This window comes from Taudactylus pleione, unplaced genomic scaffold (genome assembly GCF_031769625.1).
Source record: "Taudactylus pleione unplaced genomic scaffold, aTauple2 ptg000156l, whole genome shotgun sequence".
Taxonomy (NCBI): Eukaryota; Metazoa; Chordata; class Amphibia; order Anura; family Myobatrachidae; genus Taudactylus; species Taudactylus pleione.
In genome coordinates this window covers 12,811,210-12,830,517 of record NW_028284558.1, presented here as the reverse complement: position 1 = coordinate 12,830,517, position 19,308 = coordinate 12,811,210, and the positions used below count along the sequence as shown (strand labels likewise).

Genomic DNA, 19,308 nt, shown 5'->3' with positions numbered 1-19,308 from the left:
ATAACTGGTTTGCGCATGCGCATTATGAACCATACGCATGCGCAGTTGTGCGAACATCGCTCAGAGAGAATGAGCGGCCGCTTACGAGCGGCTCTGAATCAGGCCCACAGTCCGGATTGCAGTGGAGTCTTCATGCACGTGCACTGCGATGCATGGGCAGAACGCAGCAATTGGCCGATTGGTTGCGAAATCGCAGTTGCGATTGGTAATGAATCAGGCCCTATGTCCGCACATCTGTTGTATGCTCCTCCGCTCCAAGCAGCATCCTTAAACATCTAGACAAATGTGTTAATGCTTAAAATACACATTTTCTTTATGTTGTAGGTGCGCAGTGGAAGAACAACCATCTCCATAGCTCATCGCCTCTCCACGGTCCGGAATGCTGATATAATTGTGGGATTTGATGGAGGACGAGCAGTAGAGTCGGGGACTCATGAAGAACTGTTGAAAATTAAGGGTGTTTACTTCACTTTGGTCACATTACAGAATCAAAATAACACAACAGGTAATGGGTCTTTGTGCTACGATATGATTGTATCTATTATTGCATCAAGTCACTAGTAAAAGTCTAATATATAGCCATATAAATAACATAGAGATGGGCACTCATTAGTAAAAAATTCAAAAATATTGGTGCCAGCTGAAAGTACTAACTTAGGGCCTGATTCAGAGCCGCTCACTCTGAATCAGGGCGTCCCTGTTTTTTTTTTAAAGATGGCCTCCAGGCCGCTTGCTAAGCTGTGGGTGACCATCGCGACCATCAGGGCTTGCGACGAGACCCTTGTGGTAGGGTCTCGTTCCCGCAAGCCCCAGTGAGCTTTCGTCTCTAATAGAGCCGGAAGCTCACCACTCCTGTCCCCAAACGGCAGGCGTTCCTTCGGGAACGTCTCCGTTTGGCCAGCCACCCCCCCCTGCCCGCCTCCAAAAAGGGGCAAACTGTCAATCAAAATCGACAGCTGCCCCGCTTTGGTGCGAAACCCGTAGCGACGGAGCGCCCGCCGCTGGCCGTGTCTCGTGCATGCGCATTCCGGCTCCGGCGTGCGCATGCGCAGTGGGGGACCATCTTTCTTGCGAGCGCTGTGCGCTCGCAAGCGGGTCTGAATCAGGCCCTTAGTGTGAAGGAGCTTTTGCATTGAATTGATGTTACTTTACTCGGTGGCATTGTTTTTTCTTACTAAACACACACATTCATATATACATACTAGTAGTTCTGGGTCCGTGCTCACCTCCATCCCATCTCCCCTCCCTGCTGTACTTACCCTTGTTGTCGGCCTCTACTACTGGTAGTCTGTCCCGTCTCAATCGCTGCAATGTGAGCTCCTGCGGAAGATGCTTTTGCTCTCATTGTGCATGACAGGAAAATTTATATAATGACAATTTCTACATATATAGTAACAATTAACTGGGAAAACATTCTAGTATGTAGCATGCCCTCTAGCCTAGCGCATTTACTTACTTTGCAGATAGGTACAAAATTTGCATCAATCAGCATCAACCAATCAGCAACTCACTTTGGGGCCTATTTATCAAATAATATTTACGAGTTACCCGCAAATATTAAGTATCACCCCAATCTACCATGGAGGGACCACAGCAGATATCACCATATGCATTCTGGTCCATCCATTTCCAACAGAAACTTTCAGATTTATCAAGCTCCGGATGGTGTTAGCCTGTTGTAGTCTATGGACTACACTCTGCAGACTATTTCGGGAGAGAGATCCGTGGGATTCCTCCCCTCTGCTGCCCACTCGCACGTGTGTCAGTTGCGATCACTTTACGTGTACTAATCACTGGGACAGGCTCCATGTCCCGACTCCCAGAAACTCAGTAATTTTGTGCATCTAAATACAGTGTCAGTAAGTCCTAATGGTATTCTTACTGGAAATTAATATTATGCCTTTTTGATGGAGGTAAAGCGTAAATTCACTTATGGGGCACATCCACTAGCAGAGTTTGAAACAACTGCACGATTACGACATTGTAATCGTGCAGTCGTTTCACAATCTGTGCTGTGCCTACACTGAACGTTCAGTCGTTCAGTGTAGGCACATCAATCATCCCCTAACATGCTGACGTTATTGTCAGGTTGACCAGCATGTTCGGGCGATGATTGATGTCAGAAACGACTAGCGGGAGCGCGCATCGCTGGTAGTTTCCGACATTAATGTGCCCGATTCATGCACAATTCATGAGCGATTTAACGATAACGATATAATTATCGTTCAATCGCTCATAGATATCAGCAAGTGGATGTGCGCCCTTAGTGTCATTTCCTCTTTCATTATTTCTGAAGGCTGGTCTGCAAATCAGCCATCCACTATTGTTTAAAGCTAGTAAGTTTAATTGTGGAACTTTGCATAATATGGTTGGTTCTAAAAACAGAAAAAGCTGCAGATGAAGATACCGCTATAGAGAAGAGCAGGACATTAACCAGAGGAAGTTACCACTCAAGTTTCAGGTTTGTTTGTTTCTTTGTTTGTTTGTTTGCTTGCTTGTTGACTAAAATGATTTTGGCATGTAATATGTTTTCTACAAGAAGGCCTGTCCTCAATAAAAAAAAAAAAAGAAAGTCATATATTGCTAAGTTTGCAGAGTTGGTTGCATTGTAAGATGTGTGCAGCTTGGCCAGGAAATTATTATATATGCACCTGGTATACTGCAGAAGATGTGGCTGCTTGATAAAAGTTACTGTTCACAATTCATGCACATATAGCCCATCTATGTCTGGGCAGTGTAATTTATAATAAGTAATAAAGTTGCATTTACCATGCAAAATTAACTGGAAACTAGACATGAATACAAAATGAAGGTACTAATTGAGCCCAAATAAATGCAAAACATATGTTGTTTTCACCTTCAAAAAATCTAATAGGTATCTACAGTACATTTGTGCTGCAAACCAACAGCAAAGTCAATGTAATAATGCGAGCAGATTGCAACAGGCTCCTTATGCTGGCCATACAAGCTACAATTATCGGGACGATCCACCCGATATCCGCAGATCGACCCAATAATTGTAGCGTGTGTGCGGACGACCGAGGATTAAATATCGCTCGGTCTGGCATGCCGGATTGTCCAGCATGCCTGTCCAATGTGATATTTATAAGTTAAACTGTCAGCTGCATCGGGCAGCGTATGCCCAGCCACGGCCGACAGACATTTCCTGTGTTCCTCCTCCCCCGGGGGTGGAGCGCAAATGTCGGGGCTAATGCACTGTGAGATATCAGTGTATGTTGTGGACATCTGCGGCTGGCAGGCTGCCAGATAAAATGTCTGTCGGTCTGACAGGCATTTTATCTGGACGTGTATGCCCAGCTTAACTAATAGTAATAGTATCAGAAGGATACAGACACCATTGGCAAATCAGAAGCAGCTGCCGATTTTTGTCATCATCAGTTCGTATTTTACACCAGGGGTCCAGTAACTCCAAGTTATCTGCCTGTTTCCTGGTCTCGGCATGGGATGCATGTACATGACCATGCCCTTACTGTACCTTGCACAGGTCCGGATTAACGGGGGGGCGACAGGGGCGGTCATCCCAGGGCACCCTCATGTGAAGGGCCCCCACACCCATCGGGGTTAAAGTGGGCCGGAGGAGATGGAACCAGTTCCGCCTCCTCCGGCAACCTAACCCTGGCGCCGCAGGGATGCTCCATTTGCCAGGCTCCCTCCCCCGCAGCTGCAGCCGGAGCCTGGAGCTCACTCGTGAGCCCCGGCTTCCGGCTCATGCAGTGCACAATGGGAGAGACATCATGACGTCTCTCCCATGGTGCAGAAGACCAGCCGAGCGGACTGGACGTGGACAGCAGCGGACGCGGGAGTGGGGCTTAAGGTAAGTATTTGATTTTTTTTTGTGTGCAAGCGGCTTTTCTACTGGGGACATAACTCGGGGTGTGGGCATTACTACTGGGGGCATTACTCGGGGGGGGGCATTACTCAGGGGGCACTACTACAGAGGGAACATTACTATTGGGGCACAAATACAGGGGCATTAGTACTGGGGGCATTTATACAGAGGGTACTACTACAGGGGGCATTGCTACTGGGGCCAATACCATAGGGGGCACAACTACAGGGGTATTACTACTGGGGGCATTACTACTAGGGCATTACTATTGGGCACACAGGGGGCATGACTACTGGGGGTGCTACTAATGGGAGTATTGCATAGAAGGCACTGCATAAGGGGCACCACTCCTGTGGGCACCACTACTGGATGCACTGCATAAAGGGCACCACTACTGTTGGCTCTGCATATGGGGCACTACCACTATGGGCACTGACACTACTGGGGGCTCTGCATAAGGTCCCCATTGCGCATACCCCCAGTTCGTCACATTTCATAGGGGCCCCCACATGTTTGTTGCCCAGGGGCCCCCACAGACCATAATCCGGCCCTTACCTTGCACATGCCCTTTCCATCCGCTGGTCTGTCTCTTTAAGCATAAGGAGCATTAAGCACAAAGCGTGTCCTAGTAGCTGTACAGATGGACCTTGGTGCCCCTGAGCAGTTGAAAAATGCACAATTTCCACAGATTGCATTTTTGCCCAGTTCTACAGTACATGAGCCATTAAGATGAAGATTAATAACAAAGACATTATCTGGCTTGAGAAGAAGTACATTTTAATAGTTTTAGGAAGTGCTGTTTGCCTGAGTGATCAATGTGCTTTGATAACAGCGGGAGCTACACAGTAGGAATCATTACTTTCTATGGTGATCACATTGGACTGCATTAGGTCACATTACTGGTAAGCTTAATTGTGATTCCAGCATTCATTACACAATTCGCTGTGGTACAATGATACAATGATAACGTTTTACTTTCACACAGGGGTACAGGGGAATCCCCGGGTGAGCCCCACTGCCTGAGCACCCACTCCCTCCTCTAGGGATCAGGTTCAAGACTGTGCACTTGAACTATACATTATACCTATGTTACATTGTATGTTATATGTTACATTATACTGCACAGGACTATGGTGTATTTTCTATAATGCATTGCTGTTATTAATCTGGTACATTATCATGCACGCACCAGCAGTATTTCCTATATATACATATTTAAGGGGGCCAGTCCATGTATTCTCTAAAGCAACTTCTTTCACCCACTGTGCCACGGCACACTAGTGTGCCGCGAGCGGTTTTCAGGTGTGCCATGGGGTCAGTGCAGTTAGAGCCGACTTTACTTGTCCTTTGGGCCCGGGCCGTGACCTATGGAGACGCGGTGACATGACATCATAGGTCACGCATGCCAATATATGTATTTGTTGTTTTTTTTTCTGTGGGGGCCATTGTGTTTTATTTAATTTTTCTGTGGGGGCCAGTGTGTTTGTTTTTGTTCTTTGGGGCAATTGTGTTTTATTTTTTTTCTGTGGGGAGCAATGTGTGTGTTTCTTTTTCTGTGGAGGGAAATTTGTGTGTTTGTTTATTTGTGGGGGCCATGTCTTTGTTTTTCTGTAGGGACCAATGTGTATTTTTTTTCTGTGGGGGCCATTGTGCATTTTTTACCTGTGGCAGCCAATGTGTGTGTTTTTTCCCCGTGGGGGACTGATGGTGTGCGTTAGCAGTTTTAAACTCTTGTTCGGTGTGCCGCAAGTTGAGAAAGGTTAAAAATCACTGCTCTAAAGGTTAGCCAAGCCTCCCCCTGTTAAGGCTAGCCACACCCCTAAGTATGGGCCACGATCACTGCATTCCTCCGGTGGGCTCTTAATGCCTCAGTCTGACACTGCTTTCACATCACAACAATATCTTTTTATCAAGTAAATGAAATTGATATAAATAATAAAACATCCATTTTCTAGAAATAATAGGAACACTAATGGGGTCATTCAGACCCGCTCGCGAGCGCAGGACGCTCGCAAGCGGGTTGATGTTGCCCCACTGAGCATGCGCATGACGGAGGGAGCTCCGTTGTGCGCATGCGCGAGACCCGGATAGCGACGGGCTCTCCGTCGCTCCGGGTCTCGCACCAAACGGGGCGTGCTGTCGATGTTGATTGACAGCACGCCCCCTTTGGTGGGCGTGCCAGGGGCGTGGCTGCCAGATGGAGGCATTCTCATGGGAACGCCTACCGTCTGAAGCCGACCCCACTGACATCACTAGTGATGTCAGTGGGAGTGATTTTGGCTCTCATAGAGCCAAAATCACTCCTGGGCTTGCGGCAGCGAGACCCTACAGCAGGGTCTCCGTCGCAAGCCCGATGGTCGCGATGGTCTTGACCATTGCGACCATCATCATGGACGCTCGCATAAGCTGTGGGTGGTAACCCGCAGCTATGCGAGCGTCCAGGAGGACCCTCCATTTTCATGGAGGAGGGCACTGATTCAGAGCGAGCGCTCTCGTCAGAGCGTTCGGCTCTGAATCAGGCCCTCTGTGCAACACAATGGTTCACAAATACACAAAAGGTCTCATTGCATGCTAATATAATACAAGGATGAGCACTGTATGCAGCTGACCTACAAGTATGACGCCTCCTATATTGATTTGCCCTTTTTGGATTATGTTAAACTGGTGCAAATCAAATTCATTCTTCTCATGCTGAGCATTTGTTCTTGTTATAGCTGATAACAATCTGTATCAAACTGGCAGTTTAATGCTGAAAATTACATTTCCATTATACTTTTAAACAATTAAAATCTATAACTATCTGTCAACATACTAAATTGCCTGGCTTGTATTATAGAGCAGAATACAGTGATGACTGATAATGATTAGGATGCTTGTTGTACTTCAGGCTCTGCAGAGGAGTTAGGCTAATGTGTGGCACACACTTACTGCATTGCTAACACTGTAATTGCTGTGTATCTCTAGATTGTTTTGATAGACATTTTGTGTATGAGTCATACATTTAATAATTAATATACACATTTGCAGCTTTTGTTCTTCAGCAAGGGCAAGTTCTAAATATATGCAGACTAGGGGTGTGCACCGGCCACTTTTCGTGTTTTGTGTTTTGGTTTTGGATCTGGATCTGGATCTTTCTTCGTGTTTTGGATCTGGATTGGTTTTGCCAAAACCACCCTTCCGTGTTTTGGGTTCTGGGTTTTGTGTTTTGGATCTGTATTTTTTTTAAAAAAAGCATAAAAACAGCTAAAATCAGAGAATTTGTTGGTTTCTCTGCTCCTATGCTATTATTAACCTCAATAACCTTAATTTCCACTCATTTCCAGTCTATTCTGAACACCTCACACCTCACAATAGTGTTTTCATGTCCAAAAGGTTGCACCGAGGTAGCTGGATGACTATGCTAAGCGACACGAGTGGGCGGCACAAACACGTGACCCATCTAGGAGTGACACTGCAGTGGCAGACAGGATGGCAGTTAGAAAAACTAGGCCCCAAACTGTACATAATGCAAAGAAAAAAAAGAAGTGCAAGATGGAATTGTCCTTGGGCCCTCCCACCCACCGTTATGTTGTATAAACAGGACATGCACACTTTAACAAATCAATCATTTCAGCGCCAGGGTCTGCCACACAACTGTGGCTGAAATGATTGGTTCGTTTGGGCCCCCACAAAACAAGCTGGCAATTAATGTGTCCCTGCACAAACTGGCTCTACGGAGGCAAGATGTCATCCTCATCCTCCTCATCCACCGATTCCTCACCCTCTTCAGTGTGTACATCCTCATCCTCACAGAGTATTAATTCGTCCCTGCTGGAACCACAGGTCCCTCTGTACGTTCTGGAGGCTGGTCTCCCTGGAAGAGTTGATAATTCATTTTATGAACATCATCTTCTCCACATTTTGTGGAAGCAACCTCCTACGCCTTTCGCTGACAAGGTTCCCGGCTGCACTAAACACTCTTTCGGAGTACACACTGGAGGGGGGGCAACTCAGGTAAAATAGAGCCAGTTTGTACAGGGACCTCCAAATTGCTTCTTTTTCCTGCCAGTACAGGTACGGACTGTCTGACATGCCTACTTGGATGCTGTCACCGATGTAATCCTTTAACAGACAGACGCACGCTTGTCGCTGCTGCTTTGAGGATTCAAGTGCGGCTACAGCCCACACAATTCACAAAGACAGGAAAAAAAAAAGAATATTTTTATTGTTTGTGGAGCACACTTTGAGGGTTACACCACCCTTTAACAGACAGACGCACGCTTGTCGCTGCTGCTTTGAGGATGCAAGTGCGGCTACAGCCCACACAATTCACAAAGACAGAAAAAAGAAGAAGAATATTTTAATTGTTTGTGTAGAACACTTTGAGGTGTCACCACCCTTTAACAGACAGACGCACGCTTGTCGCTGCTGCTTTAAGGATGCAGGTGCGGCTACAGCCCACACATTTCACAAAGACCGAAAAAAAAAGAACAATATTTTAATTGTTTGTGTAGAACACTTTGAGGGTGTCACCACCCTTTAACAGACAGATGCACGCTTGTCGCTGCTGCTTTAAGGATGCAGGTGCGGCTACAGCCCACACAATTCACATAGACAGAAAAAAGAAGAAGAATATTTTTATTGTTTGTGTAGCACACTTTGAGGGTGTCACCACCCTTTAACAGACAGACGCACGCTTGTCGCTGCTGCTTTAAGGATGCAGGTGCGGCTACATCGCACACAAGTCACAAACACATTAAAAAAATAGTTTTTTATTTTTTGGAGCACTTTGAGAGTTACACCACCCTTTAACAGACAGACGCACGCTTGTCGCTGCTGCTTTAAGGATGCAGGTGCGGCTACAGCCCACACATTTCACAAAGACCAAAAAAAAAAGAACAATATTTTAATTGTTTGTGTAGCACACTTTGAGGGTGTCACCACCCTTTAACAGACAGACGCACGCTTGTCGCTGCTGCTTTGAGGATGCAAGTGTGGCTACATCGCACACAAGTCACAAACACATTAAAAAAATAGTTTTTTATTTTTTGGAACACTTTGAGAGTTACACCACCCTTTAACAGACAGACGCACGCTTGTCGCTGCTGCTTTAAGGATGCAGGTGCGGCTACAGCCCACACATTTCACAAAGACCGAAAAAAAAAGAACAATATTTTAATTGTTTGTGTAGAACACTTTGAGGGTGTCACCACCCTTTAACAGACAGACGCACGCTTGTCGCTGCTGCTTTAAGGATGCAAGTGCGGCTACAGCCCACACATTTCACAAAGACCAAAAAAAAAAGAACAATATTTTAATTGTTTGTGTAGCACACTTTGAGGGTGTCACCACCCTTTAACAGACAGACGCACGCTTGTCGCTGCTGCTTTAAGGATGCAGGTGCGGCTACAGCCCACACAATTCACATAGACAGAAAAAAGAAGAAGAATATTTTTATTGTTTGTGTAGCACACTTTGAGGGTGTCACCACCCTTTAACAGACAGACGCACGCTTGTCGCTGCTGCTTTAAGGATGCAGGTGCGGCTACATCGCACACAAGTCACAAACACATTAAAAAAATAGTTTTTTATTTTTTGGAGCACTTTGAGAGTTACACCACCCTTTAACAGACAGACGCACGCTTGTCGCTGCTGCTTTAAGGATGCAGGTGCGGCTACAGCCCACACATTTCACAAAGACCAAAAAAAAAAGAACAATATTTTAATTGTTTGTGTAGCACACTTTGAGGGTGTCACCACCCTTTAACAGACAGACGCACGCTTGTCGCTGCTGCTTTGAGGATGCAAGTGTGGCTACATCGCACACAAGTCACAAACACATTAAAAAAATAGTTTTTTATTTTTTGGAACACTTTGAGAGTTACACCACCCTTTAACAGACAGACGCACGCTTGTCGCTGCTGCTTTAAGGATGCAGGTGCGGCTACAGCCCACACATTTCACAAAGACCGAAAAAAAAAGAACAATATTTTAATTGTTTGTGTAGAACACTTTGAGGGTGTCACCACCCTTTAACAGACAGACGCACGCTTGTCGCTGCTGCTTTAAGGATGCAAGTGCGGCTACAGCCCACACATTTCACAAAGACCAAAAAAAAAAGAACAATATTTTAATTGTTTGTGTAGCACACTTTGAGGGTGTCACCACCCTTTAACAGACAGACGCACGCTTGTCGCTGCTGCTTTAAGGATGCAGGTGCGGCTACAGCCCACACAATTCACAAAGACAGAAAAAAGAACAATATTTTAATTGTTTGTGTAGCACACTTTGAGGGTGTCACCACCCTTTAACAGACAGACGCACGCTTGTCGCTGCTGCTTTAAGGATGCAGGTGCGGCTACAGCCCACACAATTCACAAAGACAGAAAAAAAAAGAACAATATTTTAATTGTTTGTGTAGCACACTTTGAGGGTGTCACCACCCTTTAACAGACAGACGCACGCTTGTCGCTGCTGCTTTAAGGATGCAGGTGCGGCTACAGCCCACACAATTCACAAAGACAGAAAAAAAAAGAACAATATTTTAATTGTTTGTGTAGCACACTTTGAGGGTGTCACCACCCTTTAACAGACAGACGCACGCTTGTCGCTGCTGCTTTGAGGATGCAGGTGGAATCTAGACGGGATTTGGAACCGAGGACACACTACCTCCATCAATTGTCTAAATCCCACTGCACTAATGTCGGATACCGGACGCACGTCTAACACCAACATAGCAGTCAAGGCCTCAGTTATACGTTTTGCTTCAGGATGACTGCTGTCGTACTTCATCCTCATCGCTAGGGACTGTTGGAGGGTCAATTGTTTAGTAAAAGTAGTGATGTTCCTACTTCCTCTCTGGGATGATGAACAACTCCCAGCAGCAGCAACAGCACTAGGAGGAAGAGGTTCTTGATCTTTCCCTATTTTATTTTTATCGGAGAAAGTTTGGTCCTCCATTTATGTTATATTGATATATATACGTGCGGCTAAAGCGCACACAAACACAGAAAATATTATTTTATTTTTGCTGGAGAGTAGTGCACTTTGTGGGTTACACCACCCTTTAAGAAATGAGCCAGCCGGCTCTTTACTTATGGGACACAGGCGCACGCTTGGCGCTGCTCCTTTGTTGATGCACGTGCAGCCACAGTGCACACAATTCACAAACACAGAAAATAATTTTTTTTTTGGTTTGGACTGGAGTGTACTTTCGGGGGTTACAGCACCCTTAACGGTCAAGCCAGCCGGCCCTTTACTTATGACACAGGCGCACGCTTGGCACTACTTTGTTGATGCACGTGCGGCTACTGCGCACACAATTCACAAACACAGAAAATAATTTTTTTTTTGGTTTGGACTGGAGTGTACTTTCGGGGGTTACAGCACCCTTAACGGTCAAGCCAGCCGGCCCTTTACTTATGACACAGGCGCACGCTTGGCACTACTTTGTTGATGCACGTGCGGCTACTGCGCACACAATTCACAAACACAGAAAATAATTTTTTTTTGGTTTGGACTGGAGTGTACTTTCGGGGGTTACAGCACCCTTTAACGGTCAAGCCAGCCGGCCCTTTACTTATGACACAGGCGCACGCTTGGCACTACTTTGTTGATGCACGTGCGGCTACTGCGCACACAATTCACAAACACAGAAAATAATTTTTTTTTAGGTTTGGACTGGAGTGTACTTTCGGGGGTTACAGCACCCTTAACGGTCAAGCCAGCCGGCCCTTTACTTATGACACAGGCGCACGTTTGGCACTACTTTGTTGATGCACGTGCGGCTACTGCGCACACAATTCACAAACACAGAAAATAATTTTTTTTTTGGTTTGGACTGGAGTGTACTTTGGGGGTTACAGCACCCTTTAACGGTCAAGCCAGCCGGCCCTTTACTTATGACACAGGCGCACGCTTGGCACTACTTTGTTGATGCACGTGCGGCTACTGCGCACACAATTCACAAACACAGAAAATAATTTTTTTTTTGGTTTGGACTGGAGTGTACTTTCGGGGGTTACAGCACCCTTAACGGTCAAGCCAGCCGGCCCTTTACTTATGACACAGGCGCACGCTTGGCACTACTTTGTTGATGCACGTGCGGCTACTGCGCACACAATTCACAAACACAGAAAATAATTTTTTTTTTGGTTTGGACTGGAGTGTACTTTCGGGGGTTACAGCACCCTTAACGGTCAAGCCAGCCGGCCCTTTACTTATGACACAGGCGCACGCTTGGCACTACTTTGTTGATGCACGTGCGGCTACTGCGCACACAATTCACAAACACAGAAAATTATTTTTTTTTTGGTTTGGACTGGAGTGTACTTTCGGGGGTTACAGCACCCTTAACGGTCAAGCCAGCCGGCCCTTTACTTATGACACAGGCGCACGCTTGGCACTACTTTGTTGATGCACGTGCGGCTACTGCGCACACAATTCACAAACACAGAAAATAATTTTTTTTTGGTTTGGACTGGAGTGTACTTTCGGGGGTTACAGCACCCTTTAACGGTCAAGCCAGCCGGCCCTTTACTTATGACACAGGCGCACGCTTGGCACTACTTTGTTGATGCACGTGCGGCTGCTGCGCACACAATTCACAAACACAGAAAATATATTATTTTTTTAGCACTTGGGGGGAGCACCCCTGATGGACAGAGCACCCCCTGGACAACACTACAGCACTCCTTTAGGACTGGGACACTGCACAGGACTTTGGAGTGGACACAGCCCCTATGGAGAACTGACTGCACAACACAGTCCAGCCAGCCCCTATGGACTTTGAAGTAGTGGACACAGCCCCTATTAACAACAGCAGCACAGCACAACACAGCCAGCCCCTATGGACTTTGAAGTAGTGGACAACAGCAGCACTACACTACACTACACTACACAGCCCTAACTCCCACCCTCCCTCTTCACTGTCCACAGCCGAGTGAGAAAATGGCGCCGACGCGGGTACCTTATATAGGATCCAAAACCCGCGAGACTCGGAAGGTGGGATGATGACGTTTTGCCTCGATTTCAGATCCGAGTCAGGCGGGAAAAGTCGAGCCTGACTCGGATCGGACTCGGATCGGGGGGGCTCGGGGGGGTTCGGATTTCAGAAATCCGAACCCGCTCACCCCTAATGCAGACCAGCACAAGAAAAGCAAATAACGGATGATGGCAAACTGCTTGTGATTGGCTGAATGTGAATGCACCGCTGAGTCTGTTAGGTGGTTTGTTCATTGCTATCAAATACAGTGTATGCATGTATGTATGTATGTATGTATGTATGTATGTGTGTGTGTGTGTGTATATATATATATATTTATATATATATATCTATAAATATATATACACACACACACATATATATATATATATAATATATATATATATATGTGTGTGTGTTAAACACACACACATATATATATATATATGTGTGTGTGTGTATATATATATATATATGTGTGTGTGTTTAATATATATGTTTATATATATAAATATATACAACCACAGAATACCCTTATTTTGCGCTAAGGTCAATTATAGCAGCACCTCAAAGTGGAACCCCTGTCAGCGGGAGCCAGATGAATAAAACAAATGAAATAATGAATCTGAGGGCGCTAATATACAATATATTAAAAATGATATAATATAAAATATGGACAGTTTATATCCTTAAGGTGAATACTTGTGCTTGTTTCAACTTGAAGTAGCCCAGAATAGTTATTCACTTGATTTTTCCTTTTTATGATAAATAGGACTAATATGGTGTGTGGAAATGTCCTGTAATTATACCCTCACGCCAAAAAATCACCCAAGAGAGATGCTAATTGGCATTTTGTTAGTAATTGTCACAATATATATATTTGTTAAATAATCTAGACAAAGTCAAAGGTTTCTTACATCATATAAACTGGTGTCAAATAGCCAACGCCTTTGTTAGGTAGATGTTAACACCCACCAGGGTGTGAGCTCATTGGTGGTTATACGTCACGTTTGAGGGTATAATTAAAGATATGAACTGTCCATATTTAATATTATATAATTTTTTATATATTGTATAGTAGCGCCCTCGGGTTCATTATTTCATACATATATATATATATATATATAATTATACTGTGTGTGTGTATACATATATATATATATATATATATATATATATATAACTCCCACTGTGTAAAATAGAAAAGTCCTGGGTGCCTTCCCCAAATGGATATCCAAAGTACAAACACGTAGATATAGGCGGCACTCTCAGTGTATAAGAAAAGAATACTAGAGGATTCCCAGCCTCTTGCTCATTCAACGTTTCAAATTTACTTCAAATTTTTCGTCAGGAACACAGAAATAATGTAAACTTCTTACCTTAAATATCAGTGAAAGACTCCCTCCACCGTGACTGATCATGACTCCCTCGTGTCCGGACTGCACTAATGACGTCATCCACAGCGCCATATCTCCGTGGAACTGACGGCAGACGCCGGACTCGAGGTTGCCAGGCAACACCAACTAACAACAAAAAAACTTCATGTAATGAACACCAACATTAAAGGACATCCAAGTAGATAGAGACAGAACAGGAGGACATTACATCTACGTATAAAAAAACTATGACAACTACTAGGCCATACAATATCGCTAAAGGGCTAGCAGAAATTATCCTAGGAAAAAGAAAGTTTAAGACTATATACTGTAAAGATCAAATATACGGGAAAAAAGATATATCAAATAAGGGAAAGTAGAATTACAGAAAACAAGTCAATGATAAATTTTCATTCAGACCAAAAGGTCTGATAGTATTTAAATCATGGATCCAGCGAGCCTCTCTTTGTAATAGGTTTCTGGCACAATCTCCTCCTTTGATGTTAGGTGGAATATAGTCAATCATCTTGTATTTAAGAGAGGATAAATTGTGGCCAAATTCCTTAAAGTGTCTGGCCACTGGTTGCTCCGTGGTCCTTCCTTCTAGTGCCAAACGTATGGCGCTTCTGTGCAGAGCCATTCTCTCTTTAAATTGTCTTGTAGTTTTTCCTATGTAATATAGACCACACAGGCATTTGATGTAATAAATTACAAACTGGCTACTACACATAAGTCTATGCTTGACCAATATTTTGTCTCCGGTATGAGGGTGATAGAAGCAATCTCCCGTCTCCAAATAGCCGCATGTGGTGCAACCAAGGCATTTAAAGTTTCCCATTTTTTTGTTTAGAAAATGTGAGGGTTTCGTTTTACGAATATTTGTTATATCCGTCCTAACGACCATGTCTCTGATATTACGTCCCCTTTTGTGACATGGTAATAGTTGTGCATGTTTCAACAATGGCAAAGAGTCATCCATATTAGTGATAGGCCAGAATCTTTTGGCTGTTCTTTTCAAACTATCGCTAGCCACAGAAAATTCATTTAACCAGATAATCGTGTTATCAGTGACTCTCTTTGCTGATGTTTTTTGTAGCATATCTTTTCTAGGTATAGCTGAAGCTTTTTCTCTTGCTTGTTTTAGCAATGATCTGGGATATCCCCTGCGGAGAAATTTATTATATACAATATCCATATGTTTCTTTTCATCCTCTGGATCTGAACAAATACGTCGAACCCTTAAGAATTGAGAATAGGGTAATCCTTTTTTAAGTGATCCAGGATGACAACTGGTAGCCAAGAGTAAATTATTGGCATCTGTGGGCTTTTGATATACCGAAGTTCTCAATTTGCCTTCATTACATGTAACCAGTACATCAAAAAAATGTATGTCTCTCTGGTCTATTTCAAAAGTAAATTTGATGTTTTTGTCCATGGAATTCACCACTGTCATCATGTCAAGGAATCCTTCCTTAGTACCACTCCACAGCATGAACACGTCATCTATATAACGTGTGTAGAAAAGGATATTAGGAGTATATTCCCGATTTTCCAGGAACATCCCCTTTTCTACTTTGAACATGAACGTGTTCGCATAAGCTGGGGCCATGCAAGAACCCATTGCGCAGCCCGATGTTTAGATGTAAAATTCACCGTTGAAGAGGAAATAATTTCTAGTAAGTACTTTATCCAGGAGTTCCAAAAAAAATGACAGATTAGGGCCCTTGTAATGGATATTATCCAACAGGAGTTCCCCCACAACTTCTAATCCCCTGTGGTGGGGTATGTTAGTATATAAGCTGACAATATCAGCTGTGCAAAGCCAAATGTCATTGGGAAGAGGATCAAATAATCGCAATTTATTCAGAAACATGGTGGTATCTTTTAAATAGGTATCCTGAAGTTGTATAACAGGCTGTAAAAAATGATCTAGGTACCTTGAGATGTCATAAAATAGAGAATTTCTGGCCGATATAATAGGCCGTCCAGGTGGCTTTTTACAATTTTTGTGGAGTTTCGGAATAAGATAGAATACAGGTACCTTAGGACTTTCGATGATGAGCGAAGCTGCTATTTGTTTGGTAATAAAATTATGCTCCACAGCATCCTGTAAGATGTCTTCGATCTCTTTGATAAAAAGTGGTGTGGGGTCCTCTTTTAATTTACGATATACCTCATCATCTGCAAGTTGACGGTCTGCTTCCATAATGTAATCCTTCAAGTCCAAAATAACGATACCGCCCCCCTTATTGGCAGGGCGTATTACCACATCTTCATATGTAGAAAGTGCCTTTAAGGCCCTACGTTCATTGATGGTAAGATTTTCAGAGAAGTGTAGTTTGAAGTCATCACTTTCATCCAAACTGTTATGTAGAATTTTAGTATACGTTTTAATGGCATGATTGGTAGAGGCTGGGTCAAATAGAGTTTTAGATTTTATGGGGCACTTTTCTGATTGCTGTGATATTTTTAGCTACGGCCTCCTGATCCCCAAAAAACTCTTTTAATCGTAATTGTCGATTAAATCGACATAAATCGATCTTACTTTGGAATTTATTGTGTCTATTAGTCGGAACAAAACTTAATCCTTTCATAAGGACCTGCTCCTCATCCTCCGTTAAAGTCCTCGAGGATAAATTGTAAATCAATTTTTCTTTCTTGCCCTCACTCCTCCTTTGCCTCTCACACTGTCCTCCTCTCCTGTTCCACGTTCTGGTATTCGGTCTTTTTTTGCCCGTGTAGTAACCCCCAAAGGGGGACGCTGTGCAGTTGCTTTTGAACTTGTTCCAGCACATTCTGGCTCACTATTTGAAGAATGGGCTCTACTCGATGTCTCTGTTTCTAAGGGGAACCGTCTACCCCTCTGGAAACGTGTGAATTGCCTGTTCTTAATTGGAGCGTTGCAAACCCAATTATACACTCTTTTTTCTTCGTAATCTCGATTAACAATTAAGACTTTTGACTTTTTAAACTGTATTAAATCCTTTCTATATTTATCAACTTGTTGCTGTAATTTTTCTACCCAATTAACAGTGATGTCTGATGTTAATTTCACCAGATGTACTTCTTCATATTTGTTGATCTTTTCCTTTACAGTATTTAATTCTTTTGTTGATTCTTCTATAACTAGAAGTATTAAGTCAAATGACGCCTTATTTAATATTGCGGCCCATTTTCGACAGAATTCTGAACTGTGGCGACCTATAGTGGGGATATTGCGAATTCTGAACCCTCTGGGGATTTTTTCTCCCTAAAATAGTCAGAGAGGGTCACTCCATGTAGAAAAAAATCCACCTCTCTCTTTTTTAATTTCAATAAATGGCTGTAGTGCTGCTGGACTGATTCCTCACCCACAGTTGCCGTTAAGTTTTCTTTAAATTTGGCTTTGCACAGCTGATATTGTCAGCTTATATACTAACATACCCCACCACAGGGGATTAGAAGCTGTGGGGGAGCTCCTGTTGGATAATATCCATTACAAGGGCCCTAATCTGTCATTTTTTTTGGAACTCCTGGATAAAGTACTTACTAGAAATTATTTCCTCTTCAACGGTGAAATTTACATCCAAACATCGGGCAGTGCAATGGGTTCTTGCGTGGCCCCAGCTTATGCGAACACGTTCATGTTCAAAGTAGAAAAGGGGATGTTCCTGGAAAATCGGGAATATACTCCTCCTAATATCCTTTTCTACACACGTTATATAGATGACATGTTCATGCTGTGGAGGGGTACTAAGGAAGGATTCCTTGACATGATGACAGTGGTGAATTCCATGGACAAAAACATAAAATTTACTTTTGAAATAGACCAGAGAGAAATAAATTTTCTTGATGTACTGGTTACATGTGATGAAGGCAAATTGAGAACTTCGGTATATCAAAAGCCCACAGATGCTAACAATTTACTCTTGGCTACCAGTTGTCATCCTGGATCACTTAAAAAAGGATTACCCTATTCTCAATTCTTAAGGGTTCGATGTATTTGTTCAGATCCAGAGGATGAAAAGAAACATATGGATATTGTATATAATAAATTTCTCCGCAGGGGATATCCCAGATCATTGCTAAAACAAAGAAAGGGGGGAGAAGGAAAAGAAAACTCTCATATTAGGGGCACACTATATCAAAAGGTTGAAAAATGGAGTAAAATAAAAATTTACTTTTATTCAAAATATTTAAAATTCTTAATATCCGTTGGGAAACAGGAAAAACCATTGACATGACATGACAAAAAAATATATATATTAAATGAATATATAATAGTAAATTAATTCACAGATCACCTCTATATAAGGATCAATAGATATTCTGAGGTATATAGGAGAAATTTTATATTAAAGTGCACTGTGCACTAGGGTATTAGGTGTAAATAAATACAGTCCAGTTTCACAATAATAACACAAAACGACTTTAAAGTGCATTCAGCAACCATTGATCACTGCCAAAGATAGACCAATGTTCATAAAGTGACAAGTGCAAGTGCAAAATATGATAAATTATAAATTATTACACCAATGACAGAAATTGAAAAAGCAGCTTTGAGGCACATTCAGCAGCCATTAATCACTGCCCAAAAATAGACAAATGTCCATAAAGTGACATGTGCACGTGCAAAATTTAATAGATTGTTACACAAATAAAGAAATCTATTTAAAGCACAATAAATAAAAATATCAACAAGTCTTTTATCGATCTCCTAATTTAATATAAGACCTCAAATTAATTAAATGGTAAGTAGTTTATCATATATATTGAAACCAGATTACCAAGATGTGAATTCATTTATATACACGCGTCACTGTATCTATATTGTGATCATCCGGACACAGTGACAATCACGTATTCTGTTAATCTGTTCCTATATAGGAAAACAAGCTGGTAAGGCGTCCCTTAATATATAAACAATTAATTGACATCTCCTTTACATAGATACTGGCAGGCAGAAATAATAGTACCTGTGTACTTATCAGTCCAGAGATCTACTGTTACCAGTCTTACTAATGCATAGGGCTGGTAATGAGAGTCCCTTTCTTGCGGCACAGTGAAAGAATAGAGCAGTACTTTCTCTGCTGTCAACGCGGGCAATGTAGTCACCCTGTTACATCAGCATTGCAGGGTGA

At 43.0% G+C, this 19,308-nt stretch overlaps 1 protein-coding gene across 1 annotated transcript in view; it reads left to right on the top strand.

The window, feature by feature from the left end:
• Positions 1-19,308, top strand: part of LOC148521649 (bile salt export pump-like) — a 144,156-nt gene that overhangs the window by 51,211 nt on the left and 73,637 nt on the right. The window contains exons 15-16 of the mRNA XM_088474902.1: positions 325-505; positions 2,386-2,461. Coding sequence (XP_088331028.1) covers positions 325-505; positions 2,386-2,461 — 257 coding nt within the window. The remainder of the gene's footprint in view (positions 1-324; positions 506-2,385; positions 2,462-19,308) is intronic.